We start from the raw sequence: 24325 nt of genomic DNA on the forward strand, positions 1-24325 counted from the left end.
ATCGAAATGATAGGAAAATTAACGAATATAAACGAATAATGTCCGAAGAAGATGTCCCCTCCAGGTCACCGTACAAACGAGTCATTCGGGCTTAGAGCGATGTTTGCTGCCGCTCCAGTCCAGTGCGTTACATGACTGCCCCCTACTGATCATGTCTTTCCTATGTCATTGTATTTTCCGTGTTCCCTTGGAATACACCGGCGTCACGCGAGACCACTTTACTTCCCGCGCGCATTTTAAATGGCCAGATCTGTAATCTCTAGAATCCACGAAGGAGAGTAGAGTAGTCCGCTTTCGCAGCAACGAGCCCGGACAATGGTGACTGTGTGTGGTGTGCTTATATGGGTGCCGTGATGATTGCGTGCAGGTGTGACTGATTAGTATTCAGGTGAGAGCGATCTTTGGGTGAGTGAGGTGGAAGAACCTGGCCAATCCGTGACAGAAGCATTACGTAAATGTAAATTCATTTATATTATTTTTTTCCAATTCAACTGGAGAAAAACTGTACACGTTGCTTGTATCCCCCCTTCCCACACATCCAAAATTGAGGAAGTCCAACAGGTGTGCCACATGTCAATTAAACAGTTTTTATCAACAACCACTCTAGGACCATTCATAAATCCCAACACATTAACATATTTACATGAATGGGCTTTGGAGTAGTTCACATGAGAAAAACTATATATATTGAGACACACCTTGCTACAAAATGCATATTCTGCATACCCTTAGTGAGACACTTGTGCTTGCTTCATGGAGATAATAAGATCAAGTATTGGTGAAAAGGGTGAAAGATTGACACGGAGAGTAGCATCCGAAGTAGCTTTCAGTTTGCTTTTTGCTTTTTTTAATTTTGTGACAGTCACAGTGGAGAACCCCGACTCAAATAAGTATGTGGTGGTGAAAGGCAATAGAAATTTGATTGCCCGCTTTGACAGAGAAGGATATTCACTTGCAGCCAGAAACCAAAATGAAGCAAGGTCAGCTTGTGTGTGTTGAAGTTTTAGGCTGCTGTCAGCTGATAGCTCCATCAGTTCATTTTCCAACACAGTGGACAGAGCCATGTCTTCTGAAGCAGGATCCACAGAGAATGGGTCCAAAATCCAAAGGTTTCCATGTCATGGGTCCTCTGGGAAGTAGTCAGCAAACTTTTGAGACAACTGAGACAAGTGCTAGGTTATAATGCTTAAAATGTTCACATGAGAAGAGGCTTCCAAAGTTTCATTTAGATGTTGAAATATGTCAAATGAGTTTTTTCTTGAATCCGTCAATTTTGTTTGAAACCAAGAACACTGCAGTTTCTGCCTTGCATTGACACATTCAGCTGATTTAACTGATCAAATATATCAGATACGTAGGACAGTTTTGCACAAAATTGATCATCAGTGTAATGCTCAGCAAGAGGGGAATGTTGCTCTTCCAGAAATGTGTGCACTTCTTTTCTCAGTTCAAAAAGACGATTAAGCACACATCCTCTCGAAAGCCACCTTATTTCACTGGTACAAGAGCTGCAAATGATCAGCATCAAGTCATTCACACAGAGCTGCAAAACACCTTGAGTTGAGTGCATTTTTGCTTATATAGTTAACAGTTTTCACAGCAACGTTCATGACCTCATGCAGTTCTGGTGACATCTGCTTTGTTGCAAGACTTTCCCTGTGCAAGAAACAGTGTGTCCACTTTGCTTCTGGCGCTCACTCTTGGATTTGTTTAACAACACTGCGATGTTTTCCCGTCATAGCAGCCGTGCCGCCTGTGCAAATACCTGTGCAGTATTTCCAATTAAGACCTTTTTCAATGAAGTACTTATCAAGGCAGTGCATGCCATTATCTGCCGCTGTTCTTGTTGGAAGTTCTTTGCAAAATAGTAGATCTTCACAAAGATTACTGTCCATGCAGTATCGGACAAAAACTAACAGTAACGCGGCGTTGCTTATGTCTGGCGACTCGTCCAGCTGTATGGCAAAATAAGGGCTTGCCTTTATTTGTTCCACGAGTTGGCATTCAATGTCATCGCTCATATCAACTATTTGTCTAGCCACCATGTCGGAAAGCTGTACTGACTGAATTTTGGCTGCAGTTGCATCACCCAGTAGCTCTCGACACATATCCACAGCACTTGTCAAAATAAGTTCCTCAGCTATAGTAAAGGATTTCTTACTATGAGCAACATGAGCGGCAATCATATAGCTAGCTTTCAAGGTGGCTTTTGATTGAGTTGATAACGATGTTATGACTTTTTGTTGGGCCTGAAGTCCATCTTTTTTCCTTAGAAAAGATTATTTTGGCTTTCCAACACAGCCCGGGTGGTTTGAGTTCAAATGTCTTTGCAGCTTTGATGGTTTTAGTGCCTCATTTGACAAAATGTCTCCACTTTCAACACACTGCGCCTTTGGCTTAGTCTCAGTACCTGCTCTTATGAATCCAAATTGAATGTATTCATCATCGTATTTTCTCACCACACACTTAGAAGCTTTTGCTTGCACATGTCTGTCTCCCACGTCTGCTCTTCTTTTCAGATCCATATTACAGTAACGTAATGTTACCGCATCTGATCAAACAACCGTTCAATCTGACGTTGTGACGTGATTGGTGTTGCGATATTTAAAAATAAATTACCATTTAGATAATGCTTCTTTGCTTGACTTGAGTGTTTTTATCACATAAATTCATAAGAACAATTAGATAATTAGAAAATAACAAAATCTATCATTTAAAAAAATTTTAATTGAAAAATTTTATTTAGGGGTAGTCTACCACTGCCTACGCGGCCCACCATATGGCGCTCCAAGGTCCAGTAGAGGGTCGCGGCCCACTGGTTGAGAATCACTGCTCTATAGTGTTTTCAAGAGGGCAACAGAGCAAACAGGTGGTGACAAGGATGTGTTTTATCCTGACTGATGATATTGGCTCTGCGAAGGCAATGCCTGTTGAAAATATCCTCTGGGGTAGGCAGTTGGACTATTTGGAGACTCTTCCTGTCTTTTTTGTGCAGTTCACATACAAAGCTGTAATGCAGTATGTCAGCACACTATGGGTGGAACAGAGGTAGAAGGATCTAAGCAGGTCTGTGGACAGATGGTTCTTTTTCAGGGATCGCAAAAGGTAGAGCTGCTGTTGGGATTTTGTTAACCAGAGCATAGCAGTTTATAGTCCACGTGAGGTCCTCTGTGATGTAGATCCCTGGAAATTTGAAACAGGAGACCCTCTCCACTTCTTCCGTTATTGCTGGAAGGGAGTGTGGTCCTCATGATGTCTTCTAAAGTCAATGATGAGTTCCTTGGTCTTTTTAATATTCACTGTGAGATTACTGTCTGTCAGTCTGTTCACTTCCATTCATTCCATTACATTTTTTGAACAGTCTCATACCATAAGGAATGGTTGAACTAGCATAACGTTTTGTCCTTGCTTTAAATAATGTCAAATTACTTGTCTCAGTTAGCTTATAACGCAGTACATGTAGCAAGTTGTTTTGTTAGTTATATAATAAATAAAAAGAAAACAGATAAAATAGGAAAAGAATAGAGCAAGTTAGTGTTAGAGGCATTTTTGTTAATTATATGATAAAAATAAAATAAATAAATAGAATGCAAAAAGAAGCTAGGGTTATTTTCATTTTATTTTTTTAAGCATACAAGCAGTTAGAAAATGAATATAGTGCAAGTTTAGTTTTTATTATTATTTCTTTAAGAACATAATTAGAATAGAGAGTGCTAGAGTTAGAGGGTCAAATAAAGATGTGATTTTAGCCGTTTCTTGAAAAGAAGCCAAGGAATCTGTTTGGATTGAGTTGGGCAGGTCATTTCACCAGGAGGGAACAGTTAATGTAAAAGTCCATGAAATAGATTTTGTGCCTCTTTGGGATGGCACAATAATGCACCATTTACTTGCAGAACGCAAGTGATTAATAGATAGGTAGATATACTGATGTCTTAGTAAATGATTTGCCGTGCTCTCTTTTGCATGCTTTCCAGCAAAGCTAATTGCTTCAAAGCTATTAGCTTTTTTGTGCAACCAACTAACAGCACATTTGCATACTCCAGATAGGGTCTGATCAAGGAGCAATACAATGACTGAGTCATCAGCAGAAGCTCCATGTTTTGCAAAGACTTTCGAAAAGTGAAGATGTTGATGTTTCCAAAGATGTTTCCAAAGCAATGCCTCCATTTCCATTTTTGTCTGTTTCTATGTCTAAGTTTACAGCTTGTGATATACCAATATCATCTGCATAAACTGTGTCCAATGTATCACCAAAAATGACTTCATGGATTGAGATATGAAGTAAAAACAAATATGGTGACACAACTCCACCTTGGGGAACCCCTGATGTCACAACTTTCCATGCACTGCTGCGTTTGCAACCACCCTTTGTCATTTTCCTATTGTGCAGCTAAACAACCAAGCCAACAACTGTGGACAGAAGTTAAGTGTTGGTAATGTTGAATTTACCTTTGTATGTGTTTTTCAGCTGCCAGACTGATGACACACTTCTAGTGACACGCCAGTCAACTCAAGATGAGTTGGAAGCCTTGGACCTTACAGAGCTTGATGTTTCCCAGTGCTGCCAAAATAAAGATGTCCTGACAGAGTAAACATCAGTTTCTCATTTTTTTCATTAACAATACAAAATCAGAAACCACTTATTGTATCTTGTGTAATTCTTGTTTCTTATAATTTTAATTTTATCATATATAATAGCCGTGTCTATAACTACACACCCAAATTTATGTTGTTGATTGTTTGTTCTTTAGAAGAAGTCCTGATGAAAATAAAGTGCTGAACGATCACGTTGATAGATTTGAAAAGATGAAAGAAGGATGCACAAATGAAGAAAATACATTCAACTTTGTGCTGCCAGAAATTCCAGGAATGAATAATCTGCACAACACAGAAAATTATGAGTTTCAAGAGTCCAGAATGCTCAGTAAAGAGACCAGAGCACTTACTGCCAGTGAATTGCTGCTTAACAAGTAGGTTATGCACACATGCATGATTATATAAAAAATTATAAAATAAATTCTTAGTGTTTTCACTAATATTTCACAACATTTCACCTTTTTGAACCTTATGTTTTGAATTTGTTTAAATTACCGAAGACATAAGGTCAATGTTCTTGTAAGTGATACTACTAAATGATACTTTACTATAAAACTACAAGTACATACTCAACTACACACATTATACCACATTATACAGTGCACTCAGAAAGTATTTAGACCCCCTTCACTTTTTTTATTTTGTTACGTTGCAGCCTGATACTACAATTGTTTAAATTTATTTTTTTTCTCATTGATCTACACATCGTAACTCATGACAAAGTGAAAACAGAATTTTAGAAATGTCTGTAAATTTATCAAAAAGAAAAAAAAAAGAAATATCACATTTAAATATTCAGACCCTTTGGAACAACACTTGAAATTTAGCTCAGGTGCCTCCCATTTCTCTTGATCATTGCTGAGATGAGCCCACCTGTGGTAAATTAATTGATTGGACATGATTTGGAATGGCACACACCTCTCTATAAAAGGACTCACAGCTGGCAATGCATATCAAAGCAAAAACCAAGCTATGAAGTAAAAGGAACTGCCTGCAAAGCTCAGAGACAACATTGTATCAAGGCACAGATCTGGGGAAGGCTACACAAACTTTCTGCTGCACTGAAGGTTCCCAAGAGCACAGTGGCTTCCATAACTCTCAAATGGATTAAGTTTGGCACAACCAGGACTCTTGCAAGAGCCGGTCGCCCAGCCAAACAGAACAATTGATGGAGAAGGGCCATGTCTACACTGGTGACCAAGAACCTGACGCTCACTCTATTTGAGCTCCATGATCATATATGCAGATGGGAAAAACCTACAGAAGGACAAACATCACTGCAACACTCCATAAAATGGGCTTTATGGCGGTGTGGCCAAAATCAATCCTCTCCTCAATGAAAATGCATGAAAACACACTTTGAATTTGCAAAACAGCACCTAAAGGACCCTCAGACTCTGAGAAACAAGATTCTCTGGTCTGATGAACCTCAATTCTAAGCATCATGTTTGAAGGAAATTCCCAAAAGTAAAGTGTGCTGGTAGCAGCCTCATGCTGTGGGGCTGTTTTTTAGTGGCAGGGACTATGGGACTCAGAGTAAAAGAAAAGCTCAGTGCACCAAAATATTAGTAATATTAATATTAATATTAATAGTCCAGAGCATTCAGAACCTCAGACTGGGCCAAAGGTTTACGTTCCAACATGACAATGACCCTAAGCACACAGCCAAGGCAACACAGGAATGTCCTAGAGTGGCCCAGCCAGAGCCCTGATTTGAACCCTATCGGCCATTGAAAATGGCTGTCCACCAACGGTCCCCATCCAATCTGACCGAGCTTAAAGGAACACTCCACTTTTTTTGGAAATAGGCTCATTCTCCAACTCCCCCCGAGTTAATAAGTTGAGTTTTACCGTTTTGAAATCCATTCAGCCGTTCTCCTGTTCTGGCGATATCACTTTTAGCATAGCTTAGAATAGATCATTGAATCCTATTAGACCAATAGCATCACGTTCAAAAATGACCAACGAGTTTCCATATTTGTTGTATTTAAAACTTGACTCTTCTGTAGTTATATCATGTACTAAGACCGGTGGAAATACAAAGCTGCGAGTTTCTAGGCTGATAAGATTAGGAACTACACTCCCATTCCGGCGTAATAGTCGAGGAAGTTTGCTGCCGTAATATGGCCGAAGCAGGCGGAGTATTATCAGAAATGAGTTCCCAGCTAGTTTAGCATTTGCACATGTGCTGCGTGGTATTACTGCTCCTGCTTCAGCCTTATTACGGCAGCAAACTTCCTTGACTATTATGCCGGAATGGGAGTGTAGTTCCTAATCTTATCAGCCTAGAAAATTGAAGCTTTGCATTTCCACCGGTCTTAGCACACGATATAACTAAAGAAGAGTCAAGTTTTAAATAGGACAAATATCGAAACTCGTTGGTCATTTTTGAACGTGATGCTATTGGTCTAATAGGAATCAATGATCTATGCTAAGCTATGCTAAAAGTGATATCGCCAGAACAGGAGAACGGCTGAATGGATTTCAAAACGGTAAAAATCAACTTATTAACTCAGGGGGAGTTGTAGAATGAGCCTATTTCCAAAAAAAGTGGAGTGTTCCTTTAAAAGGATTTGCAAAGAAGAATGACAGAAAATCCCCCAATCCAGGGGCCTCATTTATAAAACTTTCTTACGCACTGATTTGATCTTAGAGTGTTCGTACGATCAAATCCACGTCAAAGTACAGATTTATAAAAACCGTCTTTGACGTGGAAAAGTACTTATCTCCACGTCAGATTCCAGCTTGGCGTACGACCGTTTCCTTGTGGTAATGCCTGGTATTGCAGATAGTTCAGCCTCACTATAATTTGATTTCTTGCGCTCCTTTTTTCTTGCCATTGTCACAGAGTTTTTGCTTTAGGAATGAGCTCATTTTATATGTTAATTAATTAAGCAGGGGCGTTTCGACGGCGGAACATTCAGCTGCACACAATTTCACGATCATTTGTGATTTATAACTGAATGACTGGCGGACGCATGGATTTCGTGGTACGTTCGTTTTCTCTGAATCGCTCTTACGATCAAATCAGAAAAGTTCTTAGATAAAATCAAGGATGGTTTCTACGCAAGTCTTTATAAATGAGGCCCCAGGTGTGCAAAGCTTGTTGTGGCATATCCAAAAAGACTTGAGGCTGACTAAGTACTAAGTAGTACTAAAGCATCTGAATACTTGCGTGAATTCTAATAAAATTCTGTTTCCACTTTGTCATCATTGTACAGAGATCTCTTACAAATATCTGTGGAGGATATCCACTACTATGGAGAGTAGCAACAGTCCAGTATTTTAAAAGGGTGCAACTATGCTTTTCTACTTTTTGTACTTTAGCCAGTGTGTGGAGTGTATGTTTGGGAAAAAAAAAGTCCCTTTTCAAGAACTACAACGAACGGCTCCTTTGGACTATAGCGTTTGTTTTCTGCATGCAATGATGTCACAACGCGGTATCCCGCCTATGGAAATTCAGTTTGTTAGCGGGTGGGGGATTTGCCTAACTTTAGCAATGTATTATGGACAGCTGCTTCTGGGATGCTTCAGTGAGCCACAGGTCGTCTCAGCTTTAACTAAAGAGTCCGCGAACTGCTCCGGAATCAGTGCTGGAGCCGCGCCATTGGCGTGTGGTATAGAGCACCTATTCTTAACCGCGAGCGCCACCTGGAGGGCCGCAAGAAACTTTACATTTTTCACCTGTGGGCCGCAAGGGCCGCGGGACCAAACAAGTTATCAATTGAAGACACCAGAATGACCACTGTTATCTATGACTGTTATCCATGAGACAGTTACAATACACAATCCCACCACTAGTAGCAGTAATGCCTCAGTTAGTTGTTTAACAAGCGCTAATAAGCAGAAGAAGACACTCAGTCAACCGTAGCCTTTAGAAAAAGTTATGGAGAAATTTTTAAAGCGGAAAAGGGGAGAGCAAAGTTGCGCCAACCCGCCCCAAAAGTCAAGATTTTGCCGCAAATACAATCTTCATTAAGTGTGGATTTGTGAATGGAGGTGACGAGGCAGAGCCGAGAGCCCAGTGTGTGGAGTGTGGGCTAATGTTGTCCAACGAAGCACTGAAGCCTTCAAAACTAAAGCGGCACCTAGAAACCAAACATCCATCACTTGTGGGAAAGTCGGTGGAATTTTTCAAGAGAAAAGAAAATGGGCTTCAGATGCAGAAAAGGTCTGTTGTGTCACTGACTGGAAATTCTAAATGCGCTTTGAAAGCCAGCTACCTCGTAGCCAGACGAGTGGCACAGACTAAGAAAGCATTCACGATAGCGGAGGAGTTGGTTTTACCTGCCGCTGTGGATATGTGCCGTGAGATGATCGGAAAGGCTGCTGCAAAAAAGCTGCTAACCGTCCCACTCTCAAACGACACTGTTAGTCACCGTATCGCGGACATGGCCACAGACATACAGCATCAGTTGCTAGAAAGAATAAAAAGCAGCCCATTTTTCTCTTTGCAACTAGACGAATCTACTGACGTCACAAATGCTGCACTGCTACTGGTTTTTGTTCGCTATCGCTGGGACAGTAGTTTGCACGAAGACATACTGTTTTGTGGAGAGCTACCCACACGGACTACGGCTCAGGAATGTTTCCGCTGCATGGATAACTACTTCAAAGAGAACGGCCTAGACTGGCAGAACTGTGTTGGGGTGTGCAGCGATGGTGCCGCGTCAATGACAGGCAAGCATCACGGTGTCGTCAGGCAGATACTTGATCGTGCCCCAGAAGCTAAATGGACCCACTGTTTTCTTCACCGTGAAAGTCTTGCGGCAAAAAAAATGTCACCAGAGTTACATGAGGTGATGGATGTAAGTGTGAAAACCATAAACTTCATTAAAAATAATGCTGTGAACTCCAGATGTTTTTCCAAACTTTGTGAAGGCTTGGAAGCAGATCATGTCCAGCTGCTCTATCACAGTGAGGTGAGATGGCTCTCAAGAGGACTGGTCCTCAAGCGTTTGTTTGAACTGAGGAATGAGGTCCTATCTTTTCTCACTGAGAGAAATTCTCCTTTTGCACATTATTATGCCAATGCACAGTTCACAGCTAAACTTGCCTACCTCTGTGACATTTTTTCACTACTGAACCAGCTGAATATCTCACTTCAAGGGAGAAATAGCAACATATTTTTTGTTGCAGATAAAGTTCAAGCTTTTAAGAGGAAACTTGCTTTGTGGATTAAGAGGGCTCAGGAAAAAAGAATGGACATGTTTCCCCTTTTGTCTGATATTTTGGAAAACTCCCCCCAGGTGAAGATTAGTGACTTAGTCTCACAGCACCTCTCACAACTGGCAGTGAAATTTGATGACTACTTTCCTGAGGATCCCAGAGAGGGACACATGTGGATTGTGGACCCATTTTCTGTGGATCCCACTAAAAATGATGTTGCTTTGCCCTCACATCTGGAATCCCAGCTTCTGGAAGTAGCCACTGACAGTACTTTAGAGTTGCAGTGGGGCAAACTGGATCTTGGCTCCTTCTGGATTGTTGTCTCAAAAGAGTACCCATGTCTAGCACTGAGGGCTGTGAAACTACTCCTCGCATTCACAACTACATACCTGTGTGAATCAGGATTCTCCATTGTGGCCACAACTAAGACCAAGGCACGAAACAGACTCAAAGCAACACTGGAGGCTACTCTGAGAGTGAGCCTTTCCCCCATTCCACCCAGGCTGGATTTGATAATGTCTGTGAAGCAGGCCCAAGTGTCTCATTAAGAGGGGAACATAAATAGGGAGTTGTAGCTTGTTCAAATTGGACTGTTGTGACTGTTATTGTTCATTTATAACAGATATGAAGAGCAACTTCAGGTTCTGCCATGCAAAAATGTAGACTGCTGAAACAATTATCAAATTATTTAGCAGATTATAAAGCTATATTTTTTTCATTTGCACTTTATTTCAATTTTCATTTACAACTTATTTAATTTGAAAAATATTATTTTGAATTTATTTATTTTAGCAACACATTTTATTGTTTTTATTTTATTTATTATTTTTTGTAAGTAAAATTTGTCAAATCTAACAGTTTTTTGTGTTAATATGCCTGACTTGAGCCTTTATGCAGATTGATTTGTTCCTTGAATTGTTGTGTGTTTGGCATCTTGTTGTATGTGCAGGAAACTACATTATTTTCATTTGCACTTTATTTCACTTTTCATTTAAAATTTGTCAAATCTAACTGATTTTTGTGTTAATAGGCCTGACTTGAGCCTTTAAATTTGTTCTTGATGCAGATTGATTTGTTCCATGAATTGTTGTGTGTGCAGGTTTACATACACATTAATAATAAACTGTTAAACTGCAAGTGGATTTCATTTAGTTATTGAATATAAATCAAACCAAGGGTGAGATCAATAAACCAGTACAGCGCTAATATTTGAATGGGCCCTGGGCCATTTTGTACTGTAAAATTTGGGCCACGACATCAAAAAGGTTAAGAACCCCTGGTATAGAGGGTTCAAACACATGCAGAGTCATGGCTGATGTAAACATGAACATTGAATAGTGATCATCCGTGCACGCATCAGAGTCTCGCCATAGACGTGCAGTGTGTGTGGTAAGACATTTATTCATCATACAGTGTAGATAGCTTCACTAGCCTTATGGTTTCGGGCATGTAAATAATAAATACATTAGCACAATAATGATAATGTCATGTATCTGCGATCTCGCAGGCTGATGATAGGACCAACACTACTGTAGCGTTTTATTTACTCACTCTTCATGTATCCTAGGTGTATATGACTTCCTTCTTTCAGACGAATGCAATCGGAGTTACATTAAAAATAATCCTAGCTCTCACGAGCTTTAGAACTGAACAGTATAGACGAGTGTTTCTCTCCATCAGTCTAAAACAAGTCGATCCATAATAAAAAGTGCCTCACATGGCTCCAGGGCTGTCGATAAAAGCCTCCTTTAGTGATCCGATGTGTTTTTGTAAGAAAAATATCCATATTTAAATAAAGAATCACTTTAATCTAGTTTGCTGCTTTGGGAAGGGGCGCGGCAGAACGGAACACGGTCTACGCTGTTTGCCAATCGCAATGCAGTGGAACTGCTAACCAATCACAATACATTTGGTTTTTCGGAAGGTGGAACCCGGAAATAATCGAGCTGTTTGTGCCAGCCTGAGGAGAAAGCTATTGTAATAATGTAAATTATGTGAAAGGAGAAAGCGCATTTTTCCAAATTATGAGCAAACTTTTGGAACTTTTAACTGAATGAATGACTGAGATCTAGTACAGTAACTCTTTGTGTAAGAGATTAAGATATTTGAAATATAAGGCAACTTACCTAAAAGTGCCTTAACAATGAACATATACATACATTTCCTTCTATGATATAAAGACTGTGCCAATGATTCATAGAGATGGGTGTGTGAATCTGCAGCACAAACAAAATGTAACGCTGCATGCTAGACAGTCCAGTTTCCTTAATTAAGATTAAGACGCATACACATATACTAGATCACCATTACAGATAAAAAAAAGTACTCTCCACTAATTTCCTTTTAGCCTCTAAATATATTTATATGACTATGTTGAAATGTTGAAATTACCATATCTGTTGTTTTAAAGTATGACGACAAACAATTTACATTTTGCATTTTGCAGGTTCCATTTTATCTATTTGCATTGACAATACCCTTTACCTATACAGATAAATAGTTTCACAGCCCATTAGCTCACCTACTGCTTCCCAGTCCATTAGTTTACATTTCTGTTTTTACTTCCTTCATGCAGAATATTTGATATTCCGGAGATTGAGGAGTCTGATAAATTCTACTCTTCATTGCCTTGTGGTGTGCGTCTCATCTTTGCTCTTTACAATTTGATGGAGTCTCAGTCAGAGATGTTCTGTTACTTTGTGATTATCTTAAATCACATGGTTTCTGCCTCTCTGCTATCACTCTTCCTGCCCATCCTCATCTTCCTGTGGGCCATGTTGTCAGTGCCACGGCCAACCAAGCGCTTCTGGATGACAGCTATTATCTACACACAGGTCAGCATCTTCACAACTGGTGTAGCTGATGTTTTAATGATTGAGTCAACCATAATATATTCTCAGGCCAGGTGTGCTAAAGCATTTTGGAAATAAAATTTGCAAAACAGTGGGACCGCAAGAGCAGGATTAGGGGCTATAGGCTTTTTCATAGGATGAAAAAAAAAGACTACTCATAACTTTAATTTGTTCTATATCATTAAAAAAAAACACACACACACACACACACACACACTGGTTTACATGTTTTATGGGGACATTCCATAGGCGTAATGGTTTTTATACTGTACAAACCGTATTTTCTATCGCCCTAACCCTACCCTACACCTAAACCTAGCCCTCACAGGAGATTGTGCATACTTTTACTTCCTCAAAAAAACTCATTGTGCATGATTTATAAACCTGTTTCCTCATGGGGACCTGAGAAATGTCCCCACAAGGTCAAAATTTACTGGTATTCCTATCCTTGTGGGGACATTTGGTCCCCACAACGTGATGAATACCAGGTACACACACACACACACACAAAAAGAACCACAAAAGTTACAGGTGGCACCAACATAAAAACAAGAACGTACACCTGAAATGTTTTGAAATCTGAAATCTTTTTTCCCCTCTCTTTATCTCCACTCAGCTCACAGTTGTGGTAAAGTACTTTTTCCAGTTTGGCTTCTTTCCATGGACTACATCATCATATCGTGGAATTAATGCAGAGCGTGCATTTGCAGTACCCAACATAGTTGGAATTGAGAAGAAAGATGGCTACGTACTGCTAGACCTCATCCAGCTAATTGCTTTGTTCTTCCATCGCTCCATTCTTAAGGTACTACCAATGCTTCACTCCCCCAGAAATCTACATAAGATTTTTAACTGCCATTGGAAACTGTTATTAGATATTTAACTTTTTTTTTTCTTTTCACACAAAAGAAGCAGGAATGCATTAAAATGATCAAAATTAATTTATATATAAACAGGTGCATCTCAATAAATTAGAATGTCGTAGAAAAGTTCATTTATTTCTGTAATTCAACTCAAATTGTGAAACTTGTGTATTAAATAAATTCAATGCACATAGACTGAAGTAGTTTAAAGGAACACTCCACTTTTTTTGGAAATAGGCTCATTCTCCAACTCTCCCCGAGTTAATATGTTGATTTTTACCGTTTTGAAATCCATTCAGCCGTTCTCCTGTTCTGGTGATATCACTTTTAGCATAGCTTAGCATAGATCATTGAATCCTATTAGACCAGTAGCATCGCGTTCAAAAATGACCAACGAGTTTCCATATTTGTTGTATTTATAACTTGACTCTTCTGTAGTTATATTGTGTACTAAGACCGGTGGAAATGCAAAGCTGCGAGTTTCTAGGCTGATAAGATTAGGAACTACACTCCCATTCCGGCGTAATAGTCAAGGAAGTTTGCTGCCGTAATATGGCCGAAGCAGGCGGAGTATTATCAGAAATGAGTTCCCAGCTAGTTTAGCATTTGCACATGTGCTGCGTGGTATTACTGCTCCTGCTTCAGCCTTATTATGGCAGCAAACTTCCTTGACTATTACGCCGGAATATGAGAGTAGTTCCTAATCTTATCAGCCTAGAAAATTGAAGCTTTGCATTTCCACCGGTCTTAGTACACGATATAACTACAGAAGAGTCAATTTTTAAATAGGACAAATATCAACTCAACTTATTAACTCGGGGGGAGTTGGAGAATGAGCCTATTTCCAAAAAAAGTGGAGTGTTCCTTTAAGTCTTTGGTTCTTTTAATTGTGATGATTTTGGCTCACATTTAACAAACATCCACTAATTCACTATCTCAACAAATTAGAATATGGTGACATGCCGATCAGCTAATCAACTCAAAACACCTGCAAAGGTTTCCTGAGCCTTCAAAATGGTCTCTCAGTTTGGTTCACTAGGCTACACAATTATGGGGAAGACTGCTGATCTGACAGTTGTCCAGAAGACAATCATTGACACCCTTCACAAGGAGGGTAAGCCACAAACATTCATTGCCAAAGAAGCTGGCTGTTCACAGAGTGCTGTATCCAAGCATGTTAACAGAAAGTTGAGTGGAAGGAAAAAGTGTGGAAGAAAAAGATGCACAACCAACTGAGAGAACCGCAGCCTTGAGAGGCTTGTCAAGCGAAATTAATTCAAGAATTTGGGTGAACTTCACAAGGAATGGACTGAGGCTGGGGTCAAGGCATCAAGAGCCACCACACACAGACGTGTCAAATTTGGCTACAGTTGTCGTATTCCTCTTGTTAAGACAATGTCAGAGGCATCTTACCTGGGCTAAGGAGAAGAAGAAATGGACTGTTACCCAGTGGTCCAAAGTCCTCTTTTCAGATGAGAGCAAATTTTGTATTTCATTTAAAAACCAGGGTCCTGGAGTCTGGAGAAAGCTCATATCCCAAGTTGCTTGATGTCCAGTGTTAAGTTTCCACGGTCTGTGATGATTTGGGGGTGCAATGTCATCTGCTGGTGTTGGTCCACTGTGTCAGTGGAGTCACTGCATCCGTTTACCAAGAAATTTTAGAGCACTTCATGTTTCCTTCTGCTGACCAGCTTTTTAAAGATGCTAATTTTATTTTCCAGCAGGATTTGGTACCTGCCCACACTGCCAAAAGCACCAAAAGTTGGTTAAATAACCATGGTGTTGGTGTGCTTGACTGGCCAGCTTTTTACAAAGAAGCACAATTTGCAGTTCAATATTGGACAGCGCAAGCCTCAGGTCATCTTCCACCTCGAGCCGATTTCGGTACTTTGTTTTCAAAGCCGTCAATTTTGAAAACCTGGCCTCACATAGATAAGTTGAGGTGAATGGAAGAAGTAATTTTACGGCGGCGTTAGATAACTAAGGATATTCAGGCATCAGGTTCAACCAAAATGATGGCAGAGAGGAAGAGCTGTAGAGGTCTCGCAGTCTAGTGTCACACTTTAATTCGACTAATTGCTCCACTATGTCAACTGGAAGGTCTTTTCCTGGGCAGATGAATGGATCTGTGACCCAAGCAAATGAACTGAAATCCTCAGTGAAATAACGGCCGAATTGTTGTTTTAGTCCCTCAACATGCTGAGCGACTGTATTAATCAAAGAAGAAATATTTATCCCTGTCTCTTGCACACAGTCAGCGAAGTTGGGAAACATGTCAACATTTTTATTATTTGGCCTATCACGCCAAAGATCCACCGACTTTGTCTGAAAGAAGCAAGATGTTGGCATCTCCCCCTAGCATTGATGTGTTCACCGAATTCAACCTGTCTACAAGATATGACAACTGCGCTAACCTCAAGGGGTCATCTAGGTACCGTGCAAGGTCAGACTTCACATTAACTAGAAATTTCTAGAAACTAGAAAAGGAGCTGCTCTTCGGCTTCCAATTCCAAAGATTTTTTTTTATTGTTTGTCTTATAAAGTATTCTAATTTGTTAAGATTCCCCTCAGAATCATTCAGATGTTTGTTGGCAAACTTCAGATGGACCTGTACATGTGTTATTTGAGCATTGGGACCTTGCAGGTGTGTTACCACTTGTTTTCCTTGTGACTATGGCCCCAGCTGTCTTGAGATCATTGAAAAAATCCTCCTGTGTAGTTCTGGGCTGAGTCCCCACCATTGTCATGATCACTGAAACTCCACGAGGTGAGATCTTGCATGAAGCCCCAGACCGAGGGAGATTGATAGTTTTTTTGGTGTTTCTTCCATTTGCGAATAATCGCACCAACTGTTGTCACTTTCTAAGCAAGCTGCTTGGCGATGATCTTGTAGCCCATTTCAGCCTTGTGTAGGTATACAATATTGGTCTCTCACTGGTAAAATAAACCTACCATTAAAATTATAGAGTGATCATTTCTTTATCAGTGGGCAAATGTACAAAATCAGCAGGGGATCAAATAATTGTTTTCCTTACTGTGTGTGTGTGTGTGTGTGTGTGTGTGTGTGTGTGTGTGTGTGGGTGTGTGTGTGTGTGTGTGTGTATATATATATATATATATATATATATATATATATATATATATATATATATAATATTATTATTATTATTATTATCAGACAACCAAAGTAATATGAAATAATGACTGAAAAAAATCCTAAATTATTATCATGATTCAATCGCTGAAAAGAATCATTTACCGGCATCTGGACATAAGTCACTATTCTCTGCATTATTATTGTTGTTTTTAACTTCCTGTTTGAATGCTTTCACGATCCTTGAACTTTTTAGGAGTTTACCCGTTTAAAGTTATGTGATCGCAAAGACCTGCTTCTTTTATTTTTTTAAGGTATTGTTTTCGTTATAATGTACCGATTCGAGAGCCCGGTCTCATGAAAATGCGTACTAGTAGCACGATTTTCTGTTTCTATTTGACGTGCTATTAATAAGCTGAAATTAACTTTGGCACACATATGATATGCATGCATTTGACTTGCATATAATACGCTGTTTTCGCTTGCATACTTGTATGTGGATTTACGCATCAACCCCACAGCACCAATCCTAACGTAGGCCGACTCCGCTTGCATTCATTCAATATGGCAGAAGTGCCGGCCCACTTCAAGCACTGGAAGCAACATAATATCTGGTCCTTCCTCCTCTGCTGGACCCATCCAGCCTTTTAGTTCTGTAGAATCTGCTGGTTCTGTCTGGCTTTATATCTCTGCTTCCTTCACTAGTTCCACCAAGCCCTCTGGCTCTACTTAGTCCCTCAGCTCCACTGCCATGAACGCGAAGAGCTCATGACCTTTTGGCTCCACCTTGACCCTCTGAGCCCAGACCCTGCCTTTGCCTTTGATTTTAATTCACACTTTAGTTCTGAGTCAGTGATACATTGTATTTTATAGGTATTCAGTGGGCAGTCCTTAATGGTGTTTACTTTACACAGCCTCTGAAGTGACCACTAATCGTCTAAAGAAAATACAGGAAATCAACCCCCAACAGTAGCCTCATTTACACTTGGAATTAAGATGCGTTTTGGTCTCTCGGATTACAAGTAGACAGTGCTAAATGTAAATGGGGTAGGAAATGTTTTGAGCTTGTTCACTTCCAGAGGTAGTTGAAAAGCATTTGACCAGATTGCTTTCGTGGTGTAGAAACTCATGTAGTCGAATACATTCGAGCAGGCACAAATGACTGCCTACTCTCAGCCTACTGACCTAATGTTGACGGTTCAATAGTGGCTGCAATTTATCGCAAAGATCATTGAAAGTGTGCTGTCACACATGCAAAAATGTTCGAGCCATTGAGGATCATAAAATGTACCGAGCACAATGTTTTTCCACCAGTCCGGACTTCTAGTGTGAGTTCAGTGTTCGGCGGGGTCTTGAGTCTATCATTGCTGAAACGAAAGCGGCTTCTATTCCAATGTTTCTCTTTTATCTAAATTTGCGAACATGTGGAATTTGTCTAAGCTTATGTCTTCCATTGCTCTGAAACAGCTGAAAAGACCATACATATACATGCTGCTTTGTGCAGCATGTTTGCTAACAACACTAGCAGCAGTAAGTACAAGCATATGTAATATTGGTGCGCAATAACTTTAGCCCTTCCGCTCGTGTTTTGACGATGACAGACGAGTATGTGTCTCTATTGTCCACTTGCGATCCGATCGACCAAAATGCATCTTAATACCAAGGGTAAACAGGGCCTGTAAGTTTCAGCAAACCTACTCCCTAACGATAACGATACCCAAATGGTTTAAGAAATGTGTTTAAAAATCAGAGACCAGCAGAACCCCTTCACTAGAAACTATATTGAATCTAATCAGTAAACAGATGCCATTATGTTCACATTAAATGCACAATACACAAAAAAGTGTCACTTATACAGGCTGTTAATAAATCATGTGTCAACATGAATATTAATAAAAAAAAAAATCAAAATATGTACAGTTGCAATCGAAATTATTCAAGCACCCAGAGATTGTAGTACTTTACAAATAGTTTGAGTTATAGGATTTTTTTCATAATACAACTATGTCATAATTATTCAACTCCTATTCAACATTGCCGTTTTAAGTCACTTATTTTTATGGTAGAGAAATCTTGTCTTGAAATTCTTGTCTTAAAACACAATTAAGCCCTTAGAAACTCTTAAAAAAACTGAATCAGCTTGAGATGTTACATATACATACATTTAGCCCATGCATGTACTGAAGTTGAGCAGCAAATATGGTAAAGTCAACAGAGCTCTCACAAAAGCTATAGAGAAAAAAATTGTTTTATTATATTAGGAAGTCTAAGGCTACATAAAGATTTTTAAGACATTAAAAGTTCATAGAGACATAGCTGACAGCCTTATTTCCTAGTTTAAAGTGTGTTGTACCAGAAAACCTTTTCAGGGTGTTCAACAAAACAACCACAATATCATAAAATGTTTGATCAGAGCAATATACAGCCAAATACTTGCAAGATGATCCAATGAAAAGAGGAAAAACATTTTAATGCGGAGTAGAGGATGAACATAAGACAAGCATGGTGTCACGGTTCATAGAGCCGTGTGCTCATTCTGTATATATATGTGTGTCTGTCTGTGTGGGTGTGTGTGTGCCACTCTCCTTGCGTTGCCGCCCTCTGACAAGCTAATCAGAGTGGTCACAGGTGTACCTCATTATCTGGCTGGCGTTTCTCTGCATTGTTGTCTGATCGTTGTTTCTCATGCCGTGTCCAGCTTTCTGTCAGTCTCTCCAGTTCCCGAGTCCGTATACTGAGTTGCGGTTGGCGCTGCTGTCTGTTTGTGGGGACTGCTTGATCTGTATTCTCTCTCCTGTTCACGGACTGCACGCGCTATTTCCCGGCGCGATCTGGATTACTCTGCACCTGCACTGCCGGATTTGTGTACTTCTCACATCAGTCTTCTCTCTTCTGCTTGTTGTTTGCTGAAGCTTTTCTAATAAACTGTTGTTCACTCGCATTTGAATCTTGTGGTTTTGTCTCATGACACATGGTTTTTTTATGTTGGGGCATCTTGCCGAATACCACTCTTGACCAAGAAGAACAAAAAGGGTATTTATTGGGTAGACCTGTGGAGTTCTGGAAGAATGTTTTTTTGGAGTGATGTGACCAAACTCAAACTTTTTTTTGAGGACCTATGGATCAGTGGTATGTCTGGTGAAAAAAAGGCAAAGCTTATAAGCAGAAGAATACCATCTCCATTTTTAAACTTGGAGGTGGATCAGTCCTGTAATGGGATTGTTTTACTATAGCAGGAAGTGGAAATCATGATCGTATGAAGGACATCATGGATTCTTTGAAGTATTAGGACATTTTGACAAGAATTTTCATGCCTTTGGTGCAAAGACTTGAGCTGATGATCAATAGGCTTTCCTGCAGAAAAAAATATCCCAAAGTATATATCCAAATCTACTTAGGCTTGGTTCAGGGATCAAGAATGTTCTTGAGTGTCCTGTTCAGTCTACAGATTTAATTCTCATTGAAAATATTTAATTGAATTTGAAGAAAGCAGTGACAAAGTGAAAACCAAAAATTATTATTGAGCTGAAAGCTTTTCAGGCAAGGAGTGGGCCAAGACTGCAGTAGAGAGGTGACAGAAGCTTCTAAGCACTTCCAAGCAGCGTTTATTAGTGGTTTTAAAGAATAAAAGTTTCTGCACAAAATTTGACTTTTGGGGGTTAAATAATTTTGAAGTTGAATGTTTAGAGCCAATTTGAATTTTATCAAGATTCAATGTTACATTCTTAGAATTACTCAGATGTGTATTAAACTTTCTCTGATAGTTTACTGATGCCTTTGTTGAATTGTTTTCACAAAAGTTTGTCCTACGGAGCAAAATGTCTCGCATGTCAAAAGGGTTGAATCATTTTATTGCAAATGTAAATCATATTGATCAGTTTAAACAACCAGTTTAATTACATTTATAAGCATTAAAATGCACATTATTGAATAAGCTATTGTCACGGTTGAGAGATCACACAACAAGGTAGCTCAGTGCAATGGCCCCGGAGGGTGGATTTATTAAATACTTGTGAATAAAGTGCAGGGGAAAAAGGTGCTCGGTGCGATCAGTTCTGGTGCTTTTGTGAAGTCCTCGTGTCCGTGAAGGGGGTGTCCAGGCGTGCGTGCTGCGGCCGTTGGTCACTCGCTGCCCTCTGCGTGACAAAAGAGAGAACGTTAGTACCAGAGCGATCTGCATGAGACGAGAGTCTGTCTGAATGAGAGCAGCGGCGGCGTCTTATGCTGCTGGCTTCCTCCGTGGCGGGCGTCCAGCGTATCCTCTCGGGCTGCCCCTTCCTGGTCAGGTCTGTCAGGGGGGCGGCTAGAGAGGAGAAGTTGGGGATAAAACAGCGATAGTACCCCGCCAACCCCAGAAAAGCTCGTACCTGGGTCTTCGTCTGAGGCTGGGGAGCGGTGAGTATTGCCTCGACCTTCTTGTCCTGGGGTCGGATGAGGCCACGGCCGACTTGGAAGCCCAGGTACTTCGCTTCGGAGAGCGCTAGATGGCACTTGCGGGGGTTGGTGGTCAGTCCAGCCCGCCGGAGCTCCGAGAGCACCCTCCGCAGACGTTCCAGGTGTTCGTCCCATGCCTCGGAGTGCACAACGACATCGTCCAGGTACGCGGCGGCGTAGGCTTGGTGGGGCCTCAGGAGGATATCCATCATACGCTGGAAGGGGGCGGGCGCTCCGTGTAAGCCGAAGGGGAGGGTCCGGTACTGCCAGTGTCCACTGGGAGTGGAGAACGCCGTCTTCGGTTTCGCGGAGGGTGTAAGTGGAACTTGCCAGTATCCTTTGGTGAGGTCGGGGGTTGAGATGTACCGGGCCCTCCCCAGCCGGTCCAAAAGCTCGTCCACTCGAGGCATGGGATAGCTGTCGAACTCAGAGACTTTGTTCAGCCGGCGGAAGTCGTTGCAGAAGCGGAGGGTGCCATCCGACTTGGGTACCATCACGATGGGGCTGGACCATGGGCTGCGAGATGGTTCGATTACCCCCAACTTCAGCATCTGTTGAATCTTCTCTTCGATAGCCTGCCGACGGGCCTCTGGGACTCGGTAGGGCCGTTGCCTGACGATCACTCCAGGGGGCGTCTTGATGTCATGTTGGATGATGTTGGTCTGCCCGGGCTGGGAGGAGAACACATCCTCGAACTGACTGACCAGGTGTTGCAGCTCGGTCTTCTTGGCAGCCGACAGATGGGGATTCATGTCGACAACCACGGGATCGGTGAGACTGAGGGCAGCCACCTGCTCATGGGTCCCTTGCCATCTCTTTAGGAGGTTAATGTGATAGAGTTGTTCCGCTCGCCTTCGTCCAGGCTGGCGTAATCGGTAAGTTACCGGTCCGACCTTCTCCACTACCGTGTAGGGGCCCTGCCAGGACGCCAGGAACTTGCAGGCGGAGGTGGGGACCAGTACCATCACCCTGTCTCCCGGCTGGAATTCCCGTGGTTGGGCTGCCCGATTGTAGTGGCGTTGTTGGGCCTGCTGTGCCTTGCTGAGGTGTTCCCGGACTAATGGCATCACCCGGTCGATCCTCTCCCTCATCTGCTTTACGTGTTCAATGACGGTGCGATGGGGTGCAGGCTGCTGCTCCCAGGCCTCCCGAGCGACATCCAGCAGCCCCCGTGGCTGGCGGCCGAACAGGAGCTCGAAGGGGGTGAAACCAGTTGAGGCCTGAGGAACTTCGCGGATCCCGAACAGGACATAGGGGATCATGAGATCCCAGCATCTGCTTGAGGGTCTGATTAAAGCGCTCCACGAGCCCGTCGGTCTGCGGATGGTAAACAGTAGTCCTCAACTGTTTCACCCGCAGCAGCCTGCACAGGTCTGCCACTAGCCGGGACATGAACGGTGTACCCTGGTCAGTCAGTATCTCTGATGGGATACCCACCCGGCTGGCCAACAGAAAAAGCTCCTGGGCGATGGCCTTCGCTGTTGCTTTCCGCAGGGGGACTGCTTCCGGATACCGGGTGGCGTAGTCGACGATGACGAGGATGTGTTCATGACCTCGGGCAGACTTAGGCAACGGCCCTACAAGATCCAGTCCGATCCGCTCGAAGGGCACCTCAATGATGGGTAATGGGTAGTAGGCTCTTTTGGTTGCGATGGGGAGGGCACAGCCGAGCTTGTATGAGGGTGACCGCACTGCCCGAATCCAGAAGCGCTCGCACAGGTTTTCCGTTCACGGTGACGTCCGCTTCTGGAGCCGCAGGTGGGACGCGCTGATGTAGGATGCAACCCGCCAGCCAGGTCCGTGGAGGTGTTGTGGGCTCGGCGGTGGGCATCGGCTCGTCCATCGGCGAGGGAACCGTCGGCCTGCCAACTGCGCGCGAGGTGCCCTCCGGCGTGCGTCGCTCCTGGACCACCCTCCGGGGAAACGGCGGCGCTCTCTCTCCAACCTCCCGGTGTTGGACTGCGTCCGCCAGCTCGATCGCCTCCACAAGGGACAGGATGGTGGTGGGGTTTCTCATCCCGACAGCTTGGCGGAGGGCTCGGGGCAGGGCTCGCTGGAGGCGATCGACCACCACACATTCCATTACCTGGGCTGCAGTGGGCTCTCCATCGAGCAGCCAATGTTGGGCCAAGCGGATGAGTTCGGCAGCCTGGGCTCGCGCTGGCACCCAGGCTTTATACTCCCACTCGAAGAACTGTTGGGCTGCGCAAATAGGAGATAGACCAAGTCGGGCGAGAATTTCCCTCTTCACCTCTCCATAATCATTAGCCGCTGCCGGGGACAGCGAGAAGAACGCCCGTTGAGCCTCGCCTGTGAGGAGGGGCGCCAGCGCTGAAGCCCAGTCGCCCGCTTCCCAACCCTTGCGGTGAGCTGTGGACTCGAACATTTGCAGGTAGGCTTCCACATCATTGTGCGCGGTCATCTTCGGCAAAAGCCGTGTTGCTTGCATCCGTGGGTCAGGTAATGGAACGCGTGGGGCAGCTTGGGCTCGGAGGGCGGCGAGTTCCTCTTCAGTTCTGCCCTGCCGAGTAGCCAGATGTTCCATAATCTGCTGCTGGCGGACGCTGACTTCGGTGAGGCGCTGTAAAAGTTCCTCCATCTCCATGGAGAGAGAGCGCACTGACCGATCCTGGAAAAAAATGAATAGAAAAAAAAACAACTCTGAGTGCGGGTGAATGCAGACACTTGTGTGTGATCTCTCATGCAGTTGCCCGCATTCTCCACCAGGTGTCACGGTTGAGAGATCACACAACAAGGTAGCTCAGTGCAATGGCCCCGGAGGGTGGATTTATTAAATACTTGTGAATAAAGTGCAGGGGAAAAAGGTGCTCGGTGCGATCAGTTCTGGTGCTTTTGTGAAGTCCTCGTGTCCGTGAAGGGGGTGTCCAGGCGTGCGTGCTGCGGCCGTCGGTCACTCGCTGCCCTCTGCGTGACAAAAGAGAGAACGTTAGTACCAGAGCGATCTGCATGAGACGAGAGTCTGTCTGAATGAGAGCAGCGGCGGCGTCTTATGCTGCTGGCTGATGAGCGGCAGCTGGGACCGATTGGCCGCTGATGAGAGCGTGCAGGTGTTGCGTGTCCGTTGCCAGGGCGAGGTTGATGAGCCCAGAGACACTCGTCACACTATTAATCAGTGTATAACATCTGTTAAAATCATTTGTACATTTTTTAAGTACATTTCTAAGTAACATTTAGACCCTATTGCATAGTACAGGGGTGTCCAAACCTAGACCTGGAGGGACACTGTCCTGCAGAGTTTAGCTACACCTTGCCTCAGCACACCTTCCTGGAAGTTTCTAGTATGCCTAGTAAGACTT

The 24325-nt window shown here is 42.6% G+C and overlaps 1 protein-coding gene across 1 annotated transcript in view; it reads left to right on the forward strand.

The window, feature by feature from the left end:
- LOC141340109 (piezo-type mechanosensitive ion channel component 2) overlaps positions 1 to 24325 on the forward strand; it is a 203914-nt gene that overhangs the window by 155355 nt on the left and 24234 nt on the right. The window contains exons 36-40 of the mRNA XM_073845042.1: positions 863 to 980; positions 4469 to 4588; positions 4755 to 4970; positions 12341 to 12599; positions 13234 to 13422. Coding sequence (XP_073701143.1) covers positions 863 to 980; positions 4469 to 4588; positions 4755 to 4970; positions 12341 to 12599; positions 13234 to 13422 — 902 coding nt within the window. The remainder of the gene's footprint in view (positions 1 to 862; positions 981 to 4468; positions 4589 to 4754; positions 4971 to 12340; positions 12600 to 13233; positions 13423 to 24325) is intronic.

This window comes from Garra rufa, chromosome 8, assembly GCF_049309525.1.
Source record: "Garra rufa chromosome 8, GarRuf1.0, whole genome shotgun sequence".
Lineage (NCBI taxonomy): Eukaryota > Metazoa > Chordata > Actinopteri > Cypriniformes > Cyprinidae > Garra > Garra rufa.